Genomic DNA, 15,678 nt, shown 5'->3' with positions numbered 1-15,678 from the left:
CCCGTTCCTATTTTTCCATGCCAGAGAAAGCTGCACCTGCTGAATTTCTGCCTGAAACAGTCCAGGCTCAGCTGCCCTCCCTAGGGGGTGAGGAAGTGGCAAGCCTATGACCTGGAAATCCTCCTTCTTAATCCTAAACTGCCTGAGGCAGTAGTTACTCAGTGGTGAAGGAATAATGGTCTGTGTATGCTCTGAGGCACTCTTCTTTAATCATTTAGAGCAACAAGACTGAGCCAGGGTACCTAAAACAGATTCTGGGACTGAACCCAGGTCAGTCCCAGTATGCGTTGAGCGCTTGTCACTCAGCTATATCTTTTGCTATTTGTATGAGAAACCATAGTGGCCTACCCCACTGGGCTGTTGTTGACAATAAAATAAAGGATTGGAAGACTTTGCATGTGAAACACCTATAGCAACCATTAATAATATTTTCATGGATCACTACGAGGGAAGAGTGTCCAAAAATAGTAATGAAAAGTCAAATAATTTGATCACTTTTTCTTCTTACTTTGTGCTTTCTTGAAATTTGGTGGCTTGCTGCATAAGGGACGAGCGTTAGAATAACTTGAAGCACGTCAGTTGCAGTGAGCTCAAGGACGGACAACAACCCTGGTGTGTGGACCTATAAAATGGTAGCGCTCTAAACATGGGCAGCAGCTGTGTGTGTGCGTTGTCTTTAACAACACGCGCCACGGATGGCCGTGAAGGAGGAGGAAGAAAGCGAATTGTGTGAATGGGACAGGGACGCGGGAAGGATGGCTGGTTGAGGATTGAGGCACGCCAGTAGGCCGATGTGTCTGCAGCTGTGATGTGTGGGGTGGCAGCCTCCTCGGTTCAGTGGGGCGTGTGCGAAATCCAGGGCGAGGCACATTCCATAGGCCAGACAAGTGGCACCTAGAAGTTGATATCGGAGAAAGCAGCTCAGTGCAACAGAGTTGGGAAGGGTTATGGAAACAACGAGTGTTGAGAAATATGTCCGTGAGGATAAAAGAAAATTATTACAAGCTTTTTTACCTAACCCCTGTGAAATTAAATAAATAAGATGAATTCAGCAATATGTTGGAGAAGTTGTCAAGAGAAAGGAACGTATGTGGTGGGAATGTGAATATGTACAAAAATTATGGGAAATGGTGTTTAAAGAGATAAAAGAAATTTTAGGATTGGAGATTGAAGAGACACCTATTGTGGCATTATTATCAGTTGATGGAGAATTGAATTGTAATCAAGAGACAAAAGAATTGATAACGAATTTGTTAACAGCAGCAAGTCTAATGATATCTAGGAACTGGAAGTTTCAAGGGGATTATCATATAGAAGAGTGGTATAAAGAAATATGAGATATTGCTGTTAATGATAAATTAACATGTAACATGAAAGTTAGAAGAGGAATGATAAAAAACGAATGATTTTGAAGGAATATGGGAACAGTTTTTAGAATTTGTACTATTAAAGGGGAGAGGGAAAACACCTCCAGAGGAAGTAATGAGATTTTGGAAGTATGAATAAGATCCTGGGGTTGGAGGGAGCGCACTTATGTTAATTATGTTATGTTAAATGGAATTAAGTTAGAACATATGTTATTAAATTGTTTATTACTTCATATTGTATATTATGGGGCATTGTTTCATATTGTATTGTTTGGATGTTTTATAAAAATAAAATTATTATTTTTAAAAAGAAAGCAGATCAGTGGTAGGATAACAATGAACATCTCGGCCCCGTGTGCGGCTGCTGTGGGAAAAGGCCAATTCCATGTTGGGCATCGTTAGAGAAGGAGCTGAAAACCAAACTGAGAGCCAGTGTGGCGTAGCAGCTAAAGTGTTGGACTGAGAGTCGGGAGATCCGGGTTCTAGTCCCCACTCAGCCCTGAAAACCTACTGGTTGACTTTAGGCCAGCCACAGAGATTTATCTCACCAGCGTTATCCTGTGCCATCACTGCGAATTGCGTGCAAAGGACTCTGAAGTTTTCCAGTTTATAATCCACTTTGACTGTGAAGTACCCCCATGCATCCTGCTTTGATTGTGCTATAAAGCCAAAAGTCCCGACTTATTTTGGTACTACTGTTGGAGCGAATCATTTGTTGCTTTCTGAGCGGCCACTGGGGAACAGGAGCAGGATTTGATACTTTTAAGCTTCAAATTAAACAAATGCTTACATCTGTGTTAGCTTTAAAGACAAAGACATCAAAATTGGCACAGTAATAGATATTAAGGAGAGCTTTAAGCATACCAAATTTGAAACGGATTGGGTCATCCGTTGTTTTTTTTATGATTTTTTTTTACATTTCCCCCCTAAAACCCTTTTCCTGATATGCAAAGGATCTTAGGAGTGCTGCTGCCCGGGGTGTGATTTAGCTAGCAACAACAACAATGATGACAGCTTAGCGCTGTAGGGGATAATTCGAGGGAAACAGGTATGTGGTATGAAGCCTACAGACTCTCAGCCCAACCTACCTCACAGGGTTTTTGTGAGGATAAAATGGAGAGGAGGAGGATTACGTACCCCGCCTTGGGTTCCTTAAGAGGAAAAAAGGTGGGATATAAATGCAATAATAAATAAATAAATCTGCCAGTATCCTATCCTAATCTGTCCTGTGACCACATTTGGAATATGTGGTATGCCGCATCTCAAAAAGGAGGTGGTATTGTAGACTTGGAGAAGGCGTAGAAAAGGGCGATCAAAATGATCGAGGGTCTGGAGCGATTCCCCTATGAAGAAAGGTTACAAACAGTTTGGGGCTTTTTAGCTTAGAAAAATGGCAAATACAGGCAGATACGATGGAGGTGAATAAATGATGGAGAAAGTGGATAGGGAGACATTTTTCTCCCCCTCTCTCATGATACTAGAACCCAGTGGGGACAGGTGGGAGCTGTTTGGTGGGTGATTCAGGACAGATCAAAGGAAGGACTCCTTCACACAGCGCAGAGCTAAACTATGGAACTCACCACCACAAGATGTGGTGACAGCCACCCATTCGGATGGCTTTCAGAGAGGATTAAATATATTTATGAAGGATAATCTATCGATGGCTACTAGTCATGATGGCTAAATATTATCTCCAGATTTATATTGTATTTTATATTATGGTTTTATACTGTTGTTTTACACTTTGAATGTTTTTAATTTTTGTGAACCGCCCATAGAGCTCCGGCTATTGGGCGGGATAGAAATGTAATAAATAAATAAATAATAAATAAATAAATAAATAAATAAATAGAGGCAGTGTGCCTAAGTAAGTACACAAGTTGCTAAGGAACATGAGTGGGAGGGTGGCTGCTTGTCTTGACTAGGCCTCTTCCTCTTAGGCTGGGGGAAGGAGTTTCAGGCAATCAATCGGAGTCAGATTCTGAAGCAGAAGAGATGGCGCCAGAAACATCCCAGCCTATACGGGGTGTGGACGAGGTGACTCTCACGGGCTCGTCACCAGCTGGGAATGAACCTTCGCCAGACCTTATCTCTGAAAGTGTAACCAAAACACAGTCTGTGCGAAATCAGTATTGTTCCGAGGGGGAGGGCGCTTCAGGGCTGGCTGATCCTAGAGTCCGCCACAGACTAAAACAGGCAGAGCTAAAGGAAAGTTTGTGAGAAGGTCAGCCCAGCTAGCTTCCCACCAAAGGCTTCTTCAGAACTAGTCTCCCTGAAGTTAAAGCGGACTGAGGAAAGGCTTTCGGTCCTTCTTGAAAGGACAGTTGTCTCACTTAGTTTGCATAGCTTGGCCTAGAGCAGCCTTCCTCAACCTGGAGTGCTCCAGATGTGTTGGACTACAACTCCCAGAATGCTCCAGCCAGCTCTGGCTGGGGCATTCTGGGAGACGCAGTCCAACACATCTGGAGCACCCCAGGTTGAGGAAGGCTGGCCTAGAGGAAAGTTCCTAGAGGTGGGACTCTCTCCAGCTGGGAACAGAAGTCTATTGCCTGAATAAAACTTCGTGGATTACGTGGCAGACCTCTTTATGGTCTCCCAATAAGGCGGGAGGTTTTGGGAAACACGAGAGTGCTATTGAACTCATGTCCTACTTGTGGGCTTTCCACAGACATCTTCTTGGCAAAACCCTGGACTAGGCAGGCCTTTGATCTCTCATTCAGCGTGACCCGTCTTACATTCTTATGAGTGGGTAAGGAGAGAGACCAGGAACAAGAGGAATAGATTCGGACAATTGTGGCGGCTTACTAACGGACGGGTTGCCATTGCTGAAAAGAATTTGATCTGATCCAGAAGGGCTTGTACGGGGCTCCCAACCAATTGGGAAGCCAAGGAGGTAGCCAATCAGCACTAAAGAGATCTTAAAGTTCAACACTTTTGTCAGGCCAGCTGGTTTGTGATTTCGTCCTTCACCCGGAATCTGGTCTCCGGGGACCCCGTGCATAAGTGTTTCCTAGAAAGAGTTGGGGTAGGTTTGCTCAGCAAATTGTTCGCTCTTGCTTCTAACGTTTCCTCTCTCTGGCAGGCCCCACACCGCAAGTCTCCAAGAACACACACATTCTGGTTCCTGTGGGCAGCTCCCTGGGCGACTTGGGCTGGGCGGCAGACGTGACCAACAGGGGCACCAACAGCATGACCCTCCGGGTCTTCACCTCCCCCAAAGCCGTGATCGGGAAGTACCAGTTCAGCGTCAAGACGCGAAGCAAGGCGGGCGAGTACCAGGCGCCCTTTGACCCCCACAACGAGATTTACATCCTCTTCAACCCGTGGTGCTCCGGTAAGTGCCGCCATGGAAAGTGGGCGTTGCCACGGAGGGCAGCCTGAACGTGGATTTTAGGGCAGCAATTTTAGTCCGCGATCTAGCCCATTTCAAAAACAAGAAGCAGCGGATCTCCTAAAAAGCAGTACGTTGAATTTCTAAAACCTATTTCTAATGCAAGTTCTTCGTCAGCCCTCAGAAGATGGGTGTCACGTTAGAAGAGGCGTCCTTGATTTCCCTCGCCCACGAGGGAATGCCTCTTCTTGTAAGATGCAGACATGCGTCTAAGAGTGAAGACAGAGAGCTGTTATCGAAATGATTGGATTGAGATTAACTTGTGTGCAAGCAGGGCTGGTGCTTCCATAGAGCGCCAAGGTGGGGGGGGGGCGCCGAACGCCGCACTCGGAAGCCGCTCTCCCACAGCGGCTCTGAGAGGGTGGCTTCCGGGCATGCCGTTCCGAAGCCACCAGCCCGCCCCAGCGTCCTGGCTTCGCTTCAGCTGGGCACCCACCCAGCCAAAGCGAAACCACGCATGCACGCCCACTCCAGCGTCCTGGCTTCACTTCGGCTGGTTGGCGTAGGGGGGCGGGCGGCTTCGGAACGCCACGCCCAGAAGTTGCTCTCCCAGAGCGGCTTCCGGCCGGGCTCACCATTCCGAAGCCGCTCGCCCGCCAGCCCCCCCACCCCAGTGTCCTGGCTTCGCTTCGGCTGGGCGCCCACCCAGCCGAAGTGAAGCCCCCACTGCCCCCCACCCCCACCCCAGTGCCCTGACTTCGCTTCAGCTGGGTGGGCACCCAGCCGAAGCGAAGCCAGAACACTGGGGTGGGGGGGCGGCTTCGGAACAGCGCGCCTGGAAGTCGCTCTCCCAGAGCAGCTTCTGGCCAGGGCGCACCGTTCCAAAGCTGCCACCCACCCACCACCCACCCCAGCATCCTGGCTTCGCTTCAGCTGGGTGGGCGAGATGGCACCCCGTGCCCAGGTACGCTGGGGGTGAAAGCAGCTCACCTGCCTAGGGCGCAAAATAGTCTGGCCCCGGCCCTGCGTGCAAGTTTATTTGTGCCTGACGTTATTGTTGAAAACAACCAAGGCCCCTTGGTTTCAAAGGGAAAGCTGTAAGCGGGCACTTAAAACCAACTGGACTTAGTCGGGGTTAAGTCTGGCTGGACTGAGCCCTAGATGGATGCAGAACATGGGGGAAGAACAGGAGGCCTGGTTTCCCACCGCTACCCCTACATCCCTGGTTCTGTTTTAGATCTCACAAAACTCTCGTAAGGCAGAGACTAGATAAAACTGAACGCCAAACAGCTCTTCCCTATATCAAAACCAGAGGTGAACTTGAGTCACTTCAGATCTGGCATTGGAAGTGTTGATTATGGTGAGGTCCCTGGGTGCCAAGCTGCAGGTGTTTGGGCAGTGAGGGTCGGAGCGGACTTCTTTGGATGGGAGGGTCGTGTTTTCCCAGCTCTGGAGCAGGAGGTGAGGCCATGGGGAGCAACCTTGCCAAGACAGCCCCTCCTAGGGGGTCTCGTATCGCTGTCCCACGCCCCCGTCCCTGTTTTCCTTCCTGAACTCCAACAGGCGGAGGAAAGAGGAGGAAGCGATTGGGTGGGGAGAGGAAACCTTTTATCTCGCACGGAATATGCGGTGTAGAGCACCAAAGAAAACAAAATCTCTTGGCTCAGCATGCAGAAGCGAGTTCAGAAAGGCAAACAAACAGGCTGTTTAAGGAGTGCTCTGGATAAGGGACGGGAGAAAAAGAGAAAATGTACTCTATGCATGCCCCATGGACACAATCTAAACCAGGAGTAGACAGGAAGTAGATCTCCTGATGTTTTGGACGTCAACCCCCAGCATTCCTGACCTTTGGCCATGCTGGCAGGGGCTTCTGGGAGTTAGAAGCCCAAATACCTGGATTTTGACCATTCACCCACCCTGATCTAGACCAACGAGCTTCATGGCTGGGCAAGGACCTGGGTGTTCGTTGCAAAGAGTCTGGTCTTAATTTAAGCTTGGATGACATTTTGCTCTGGCTATTCCCTTGCGATTCTGTGACTGGTATTAGGACTTTCTCCCCCCTCTCTTTATTTGCAAACCCCTTGTCAATGGCTGCCTATTTTTGGTGGGGTGGACCAGGATCCTCGGTCTTAAAACTTGCATGACTGACAGGAATTCAACAGGTGAAGCTTTTTCTGGTATGAAAATCCATCAGGCCAGTGTGACAGGTTAGTTGTCAGTCTTACGCCAGGGGAGATCTGGGTTCATGTCACCTCTTAGCCTTGGAAACTCACAAGGTCTTTCTGGAGCACTCGTCTGTGCTCCTACTAATCCACCTCACAGGGTTGTTGTGAGGATAAAACGCGTGAGGAGGACGCCATGAAAGTTGCCCCAAGTTTTGTGATGGAAAGCGAAATAAAAAATACAATTGAGTTGATAGATAAATAAATGTTAGGAAGAAATAAATATTAGGAAGAAATAAATAAATGTTAGGAAGGAATAATCTCTTGAATTTCTGCTTCTTATCCATCTATTAAAAATGTAGAACATCTGAATTGATGTTTTCAAACTGTCATATTTTTATAGGGATGTTTTTTTAAAAAAAAAACCACACCATCCTTTAACAAAATTTCTCACCGTTGGACATACAAAGCCATATAACAAGATAAAATCGCACGATATTAACAAGAAGAAAACTACAACTCCTTCACACTCAAATAAAACAGCACAACTAAAAAAAAATCACAATTTTTTAAAAGCTGGACAGGATATCCAGTTACTGATGAGTTGATGAATTTTGCCCTGTCCAGGATTCTTTCTTAAAAACACTTTTTAACGTTGGCGCTTCAGAATTGTCACGCCCGTCCTAAACTCCACTTTGCTCTTTCATGCTCAGGGGATCCCGTTTACATGAAGCAAAGCGATTGGCTGGAGGAATATGTGCTGAATGAGTCTGGGAGGATCTACTATGGCACTGAAAGCCAGATTGGGGAGCGAACGTGGAATTATGCTCAAGTAAGTAGTCTGTGGCTTTTCGGGAGGAGGGGTGTGTGTGTATGTGTGAGAGAGAGAGAGAGAGAGAGAGAGAGAGAGATCCTAGATCCGGTGACCAACTTTCTCTTCTCCCCACAGTTTGACCAAGGAATCCTCGATGCCTGTCTGTACATGTTGGACCGTCGCGGGATGCCTCATGCAAGTCGCGGAGACCCAATCATGGTCTCCCGCGTTATCTCTGCCATGGTGAGCTCACGGCCTGCGTGCCATTCCATTCCATCCTCTGAAACCGTCCCATCCTCATCTCCTTGTTCTACACAACTTTCTGCTTCCCCCCACCCGCGCTCTTCTTTTTTAATCTTCTACTAGAATCCCGTTCTTATTCTCACAACAACCCTGTGAGGTAGTTGTAAGCTAAGAGACGGCGTGGGGCTGGCGTGAGACCATTCAGTGAGCTGAGGAAGGATTCGTACCCGAGTCACGCCCAGTTCAGATCCGACGCTACATTGATTTGGCAATCTAGGCCGTTCTCCATCTCAGACGGCAGACCTTGGGGGTGGCCTAAAAGGGCAAAAATAGGAATAATTTCATTTACATTATATGGTTAGCCACGAAAGACATGTGTGCAGGTGTTAGGATGTTCTGCTTTGATCACAAAACAACCAGCTGTTTCCAATCATTCCAAATCACGTGAGGTACTGGTTCCTCTCTATTCGGCCCTTGTTAGGCCTCATCTAGAGTATTGCGTCCAGTTCTGGGCTCCACAATTCAAGAAGGACGCAGACAAGCTGGAGCGTGTTCAGAGGAGGGCAACCAGGATGATCAGGGGTCTGGAAACAAAGCCCTATGAAGAGAGACTGAAAGAACTGGGCATGTTTAGCCTGGAGAAGAGGAGATTGAGGGGAGACATGATAGCACTCTTCAAATATTGAAAAGGTTGTCACAAAGAGGAGGGCCAGGATCTCTTCTCGATCCTCCCAGAGTGCAGGACACGGAATAACGGGCTCAAGTTAAAGGAAGCCAGATTCCAGCTGGACATCAGGAAAAACGTCCTGACTGTTAGAGCAGTACAACAATGGAATCAATTCCCTAGGGAGGTTGTGGGCTCTCCCACACTAGAGGCCTTCAAGAGGCAGCTGGACAACCATCTGTCAGGGATGCTTTAGAGTGGATTCCTGCATTGAGCAGGGGGTTATTATTATTATTATTATTTATTTATTTATTTATTTATTTATTTATTTATTTATATAGCACCATCAATGCACATGGTGCTGTACAGAGTAAAACAGTAAATAGCAAGACCCTGCTGCATAGGCTTACATTCTAATAAAATCATAGTAAAGCAATAAGGAGGGGAAGAGAATGCAAACAGGCACTGGGTAGGGTAAACAGGCACAGGGTAGGGTAAAACTAACAGTATAACAGTATAACTAACAGTCTAAAGTCCGAGCAACATCAAGTTTTAAAAGCTTTAGGAAAAAGAAAAGTTTTTAGCTGAGCTTTAAAAGCTGTGATTGAAGTTGTAGATCTCAAATGTTCTGGGAGAGCGTTCCAGGCGTAAGGGGCAGCAGAAGAGAATGGACGAAGTCGAGCAAGGGAAGTAGAGACCCTTGGGCAGGCGAGAAACATGGCATCAGAGGAGCGAAGAGCACGAGCGGGGCAATAGTTTGAGATGAGAGAGGAGAGATAGGGCGGAGCTAGACCGTGAAAAGCTTTGAAGGTCAACAGGAGAAGTTTATATTGGATTCTGAAGTGAATTGGAAGCCAATGAAGAGATTTCAGAAGTGGAGTAACATGGTCAGAGCGGCGAGCCAAGAAGATGATCTTAGCGGCAGAGTGGTGGACAGAAACCAACGGACTGATGTGAGAAGAAGGAAGGCCAGAGAGAAGAAGGTTGCAGTAGTCCAACCGAGAAATAACCAGTGCATGAACAAGCGTCTTGGCAGCAGAGACAGGCAGAAATGATCGAATCCTGGCAATATTATAAAGGAAAAAGCGACAGGATTTAGCTACTGCCTCAATATGAGGAATAAAGGAGAGCGAGGAATCAATAAAGGAGAGTGAGCAAAGGTTGGACTCGATGGCCTTGTAGGCCCCTTCCAACTCTGCTATTCTATGATTCTATGATTCTTTGCTTTTTAATTCTTTCATTCTTGCCTCTTATTCATTCTCTTGGGGCTGTTTTTTTGTTTGTTTGTTTCATCATCATCATCATCATCATCATCATCATCACATTATTTATCACCTGCCTCTCCTCCTGGATCGAGGCAGGGAACAACATAGAATACAAAACATTATAAAATACAAAAATAAATTCAATTGAGTTCAGTGGGGCATATTATCTACAAGAAAGTTTGCCTCGGATTACAGCCTTAAAATCCCTTGTTTGATACAAATTTTCCAGTGTGAGCTGATGGATACGGATCTTGAAGAAGAACCTGTCCTTGTAGGACTAGCTCAGCCAGCTAGGCTATTGCTGCTTGCAACACTTCTGTGGCACCAAGTTCCATAGATCGGAAGGACATGAAGCTATGTAGTAACAGGTGACCTGCCTCGGCATGGTTTGCTTTCAGTGCGCCACCCTTTGATTGCAGCAGCCTTCTTTCCATATTGAGTAAGAGGGTATTTGTCCCTGATAGGCTTTCTTTCTTTTTTTTTTTAATGTGTTCCCTGATCGTCTTCCCTGATCGTCTTCTCTACTAACAATGCTTCCTGGTGAAATGAAAGCTTTCATCATCACGGGAATGTTCCTTGGTATCTACCTTGGGGCTGTCACGGCGATTGCTAATGGTGTTGATTCATTCTCTCCCTCAGGTGAACTCCCTAGATGACAATGGGGTGCTCGTCGGGTGTTGGACGGGCGACTATTCCCGAGGCACCAACCCTTCGGCATGGGTGGGAAGCCGGGACATCCTCCTGAAGTATTACAAATCAGGCTACCCTGTCCTCTACGGGCAGTGCTGGGTGTTTGCTGGAGTCGTGACCACAGGTAGCTGCCATTTGTGGGGAGGAGAAATGGAGTGGTCCGTGGGGAGGGGAAGAAAGGGAGGAAGAAACTGCTTAGGACCAGTCTATTTGAAGGTGCGCCTTCTCTTAAATTTTCCTGCCCGAAGGCTAAGATCATCTTCAGAGCCTCTTCTAGGGGCCCCACAATGTTGCAAAGGAAAGAGCCTTCTCTGTGGTGACCCCGCCCCCCGATCTGTAGAATTCCCTTCCCAGAGAGTTCCGCCTGGGGTCTTCACTGTAAACATTTAGACACTAGGTTAAGCCCTTCCTCTTCCAGCAAGCATTTCATCTTTACATCTCGCTCTTTAGTATTTTTAATGTTTTGATACTTTTCATTATTTTATTTCTTGTTTTGATTGGGTGGGTGGGTGTGCGCACATGTGTTTAAGATCCCAAATCGCCACAAGGGCATTTGCTGGTTCGCTGGTATATAAATTTAAGAAAGAAAGAAGAAAGATTAGTAAAATACGGGGGGAAAGGGCTGAAGTGAATCAGAGACAGAGGGAAGAGATCCTATTCCACCTAGTCACACGCAGATATGTGGTTCACATGATTATCGCAGCCACAGTGGGGTGCAGCACCCATGGGTGACAGGTTGCTGTTCCACACTTCCACTGCTACAGTTTCTCATTACATGTGATTCGTCAAGGGTGGGTTGTTGGGATAAATGATAAGCCACCCAGAACCTATTTATTTATTTATTTATTTATTTATTTATTCCATTTCTATACTGCCCAATAGCCGAAGCTCTCAGATTGTGGAATGGCCTGCTGGGAGAGATCGGCCAACTCAATAGTCTTTCTCAATATAAAAAAGCAATAAAGACTGATCTATTCCGGCAGGCCTACCCAGTCGAATTTTAAGATGTCTGGCTGGCTGTTATTTTAATAAAGCATTCGTTTTTATAATACATTATAAAAGCAGCCTTTTTAATAATGTGCTGCTTTTAATAATGTATTAGTTTTAAATGTTTTAATTAGTTATATGTATTTTATGGCGTTTGTATTTGTGTTGTACCCCGCCTCGATCCAGAGGGAGAGGAGGGTAATAAATTGATTGATTTCTTAATTACATTTCTATACCGCCCAATAGCCGAAGCTCTCTGGGCGGTTCACAAAAATTAAAACCATGAAGAGCATAAGAAAACAACCAACAGTCTAAAAACACAGATACAAAATACAATATAAAAAGCACGACCAGGATAAAACCACACAACAAAAATTGATATAGGTTAAAATACGAAATTAAAACAGCAGAGTTTAAATGTAAGTTAAATTAGGTGTTAAAATACTGAGAAAATAAAAAGGTCTTCAGCTGGCAACGAAAGGAAAACAATGTAGGCGCCAAGCGAAACCTCTCTGGGGAGCTCGTTCCACAGCCGGGGTGCCACAATGGAGAAGGCCCTGCTCCTAGTAGCCACCTGCCTCACTTCCTTTGGCAGGGGCTCACGGAGAAGGGCCCCTGTAGATGATCTTAAGGTCCGGGCAGGCACATATGGGAGGAGGCGTTCCTTCAAATAACCTGGCCCTAAGCCGTTTAGGGCTTTGAATGTTAATACCAATGGGCTGTTATTGGGTTGTGGATGATTTGTCACGCACCCCAACAACTCGCCCTCTCTGGGTTCACACTGAAAGTTCACGCAAGACGCTAACCCACATTCAGGGCTTCATCCCATGTACCCGTTTCCCTCAAATTATCCCCACAGCGTAACACTGTTGCATACGAGGAAAGGGTTTATTTATTTTATTTATTTATTTATTTATTTATTTATTACATTTTTATACCACCCAATAGCCGAAGCTCTCTGGGCGGTTCACAAAAATTAAAACCACAATAAAACACCCAACAGGTTAAAACACAATTACGAAATGCAGTATAAAAAGTGCAACCAGGATAAAACCACACAGCAAAGTTGATATAAGATTAAAATACAGAGTTAAAACAGTAAAATTTAAATTTAAATTAAAATTAAGTGTTAAAATACTGAGTGAATAAAAAGGTCTTCAGCTGGCGACGAAAGCAGTACAGTGTAGGCAGGGTTTTTAAGGGTTTTCTCAGTATTTTAACACTTAATTTAACTTAAATTTAAACTCTGCTGTTTTAATCTCATATTTTAACCTGCAGTATATCCATTTTTGCTGTGTGGTTTTATCCTGGTTGTGCTTTTTATATTGTATTTTGTATTTGTGTTTTTAAATTGTTGGTTGTTTTATTATGCTCTTCATGATTTTAATTTTTGTGAACCGCCCAGAGCGCTTCGGCTATTGGGTGGTATAGAAATGAAATGAATTAATTAATTAATTAAGGGGGAGAAATGTCAAAAATCATAAAAAAGCAACAGATGAACCCAATCCGATTCAAATTTGGTATGCTTAAAGCCCTCCTTAATATCTATTAGTGTGCCAATTTTGATGTCTTTATCTTTAAAACTTACGCAGACGTAAGCATTTGTTTAATTTGTACTTTAAACATATCAAATCCTCCTCCTGCGCCCCCAGTGGCCGCGCGGAGAACAACAAAAGATTCGCTCCTAAAGAGGTATTAAAATAGGTCGGGTCTTTTGGCTTTATAGCACAATTAACGCAGGATGCATGGCAGTACTCCACAGTTAAAGCAGATTATAAACTGGAAAACTTCTGAGTCCTTTGCACGCAAGTCACAGTGATTGCACAGGATAACCCTGGTGTGATGAAGCTATCAGTGTTTGAGTGGTGGTGGTGGTTGAACCGTTGTCTGAACCCAAAAAAATATTTCACAGGGTGGCTTGTTAAACATGCAGTGTAGCCTACTTTTCTCGAACAAGCCATCTCGAGAACCCATGGTTCATTGCTGGGTTATTCAGGATGGTTAACAAGCCACCCTGGCTGCGTTCACACTGCATGATAACCCAACCTGCAGAAAACACCCTGTGTTCAAACAACACGCTAACCCACAGGTCAACGAACAATCCACAATTCAACAACACCCCACACTGACTGTGGGTTAGCGTGTTGTGTGAACAGCCCTAATGAGAAACTATGCCCCCGCCCCGCTGTGCCCCAAATATTGAAAACGGCGGCTGCCACAATGAAAAAAACCTCAGGAAAATTCACCAGTCGCACCTTCTCATTACATGCAAACCGGGCCATTATGAGCATCCAAGGAAACACTTCCTAAAAATACCACAGGTGCTATTTTGCTCCCAGCTCCTCTCTAGCGTGGTCCAATGCAGCCACCTGCCCTGGGCTCAGACAAGCAAGACCAAAGTATAAGTCTGATGTTGTGCAGACTTCTACTGTTACTTTCTACTGTTAGTTTTTCCCTACCCAGTGCCTGCTTACCCTACCCTGTACCTGTTTGCATTCTCTTCCCCTCCTTATTGTTTTACTATGATTTTATTAGATTGTAAGCCTATGCGGCAGGGTCTTGCTATTTACTGTTTTACTCTGTACAGCACCATGTACATTGATGGTGCTATATAAATAAATAATAATAATAATAATAATAATATGTTTCAAACCTGCACGTGACTAGGGTGACCATATTTTGGAAACCAAAAAGGAGGACAACATGGTCGCCATGTTAAAATTATTTTTAAAAAATTATTTTAAAACCTCAAACTTTAAAAAAAAATCCTAAAACTCAATGGTTGGACAGATCTGTTTCAAACTTGGCATAGCTAAAGTCCTTGTTAAGAGCAATCATGGTGCCAAGTTTCATCTCTTTATCTTTAAAAATAACATTTTTTAAAAAAATTAAATCCTCAAATTTTAAAAAAATTCCTAAAAATCAATGGATGAACAGAACTGTTTCAAATTTGTTATCGCTAAAGCTCTACCTAAAAGCTATCATGGTGCCAACTTTCATCTCTTTATCTTTAAAAATGACAATTTTAAAAATAATTTTAAAACCTCAATTTTTAAAAAATTCCTAAAAAATCAATGGATGAATGGATCTGTTTCAAATTTGGTATGAATAAAGCCCTCCCTAAGAGCTACCATCGTGCCAAGTTTCATGACTTTATCTTAAAAAATGACAGATTTCTAAGCATTTTAGTTAATTCCCATTAGAGCTGCTCTTTGAGGAGGGGAATGCAGATTTCCCCTCCCCCTCCCGGATTTGTCATCAGAAACCCAGGCAAATCCGGTCATATGGTCACCCTACACGTGATGCAAAGCTGGGGGGAACTGCAGGCGGTTCTGGAGATGGCGCAGTATTAAAAATGAAGCGGTGCCTTTCTGCTGGGCCTCTCCACCCACCCACCCCTTTCCCTTCTCTTCCCTCCAGTGTTGCGGTGCCTGGGCATTCCCACGCGGACCGTCACCAACTACAACTCGGCGCACGACACAGACGTCAGTCTCACGATGGACATCTACTTCGATGAGAACATGAAGCCGATAGAGAACCTAAACGCGGACTCTGTCTGGTGAGGGAATGATGCCGCCACCTGCTTCTAGCGGGGAGTCCCATGTGTAGGGACTAGGGGTAACTGGAGCTGGGTTTTGCTGCCGTCAAACCAAACATCCTTCCTTCCCCGTTCCGATGCAGGAATTTCCACGTCTGGAACGACTGCTGGATGACACGGCCTGATCTGCCTTCAGGGTATGACGGATGGCAGGTGGTGGACGCTACTCCGCAGGAGTCCAGCAGTGGTAAGTCAGGGGTGCCCTGGACCAGGGGTGTGGAACGTTTTTCAGCCTGGGGGCCAGATTTGATGGGAATTATTTCATACTATGCCTCCTGCTAGAAAGGCAGTTAGCAGAGAGAAAAACAAAAGGCTTAACAGAATGAGCGTTTACCAGTCCCGCACGCTCACAAGACTTAAAAAAAAAAGAGAGGAGACCACGCCCTTCCTTAGTGAAGGAAACGTAAAATGGTTTACTCACAATTTCTTGCATAAAAATGCAGGTACAGCATTCCATTTCTTTCGGTTCTATAACACCAGCGGGGAAGAGAAAGAGAAAGAGAGAGCAACGCAACTGCTCCTAGCAGTGAGAAGGCTAGAGAGAGAGAAAGGGGAAA

At 45.2% G+C, this 15,678-nt stretch overlaps 1 protein-coding gene across 1 annotated transcript in view; it reads left to right on the top strand.

Moving 5' to 3' along the window:
• TGM1 (transglutaminase 1) overlaps positions 1–15,678 on the top strand; it is a 52,719-nt gene that overhangs the window by 27,633 nt on the left and 9,408 nt on the right. Inside the window, exons 4-9 of the mRNA XM_063137715.1 lie at positions 4,450–4,701; positions 7,574–7,692; positions 7,810–7,917; positions 10,486–10,660; positions 14,944–15,082; positions 15,205–15,308. Of these exons, the coding sequence (XP_062993785.1) occupies positions 4,450–4,701; positions 7,574–7,692; positions 7,810–7,917; positions 10,486–10,660; positions 14,944–15,082; positions 15,205–15,308 (897 nt within the window). The remainder of the gene's footprint in view (positions 1–4,449; positions 4,702–7,573; positions 7,693–7,809; positions 7,918–10,485; positions 10,661–14,943; positions 15,083–15,204; positions 15,309–15,678) is intronic.

The sequence above is a fragment of the Elgaria multicarinata genome, chromosome 11 (assembly GCF_023053635.1).
Source record: "Elgaria multicarinata webbii isolate HBS135686 ecotype San Diego chromosome 11, rElgMul1.1.pri, whole genome shotgun sequence".
In the NCBI taxonomy this organism is placed as follows: Eukaryota; Metazoa; Chordata; class Lepidosauria; order Squamata; family Anguidae; genus Elgaria; species Elgaria multicarinata.
Note: the sequence above shows the minus strand (reverse complement) of the source record. Positions and strands in the feature narration are given on the sequence as shown.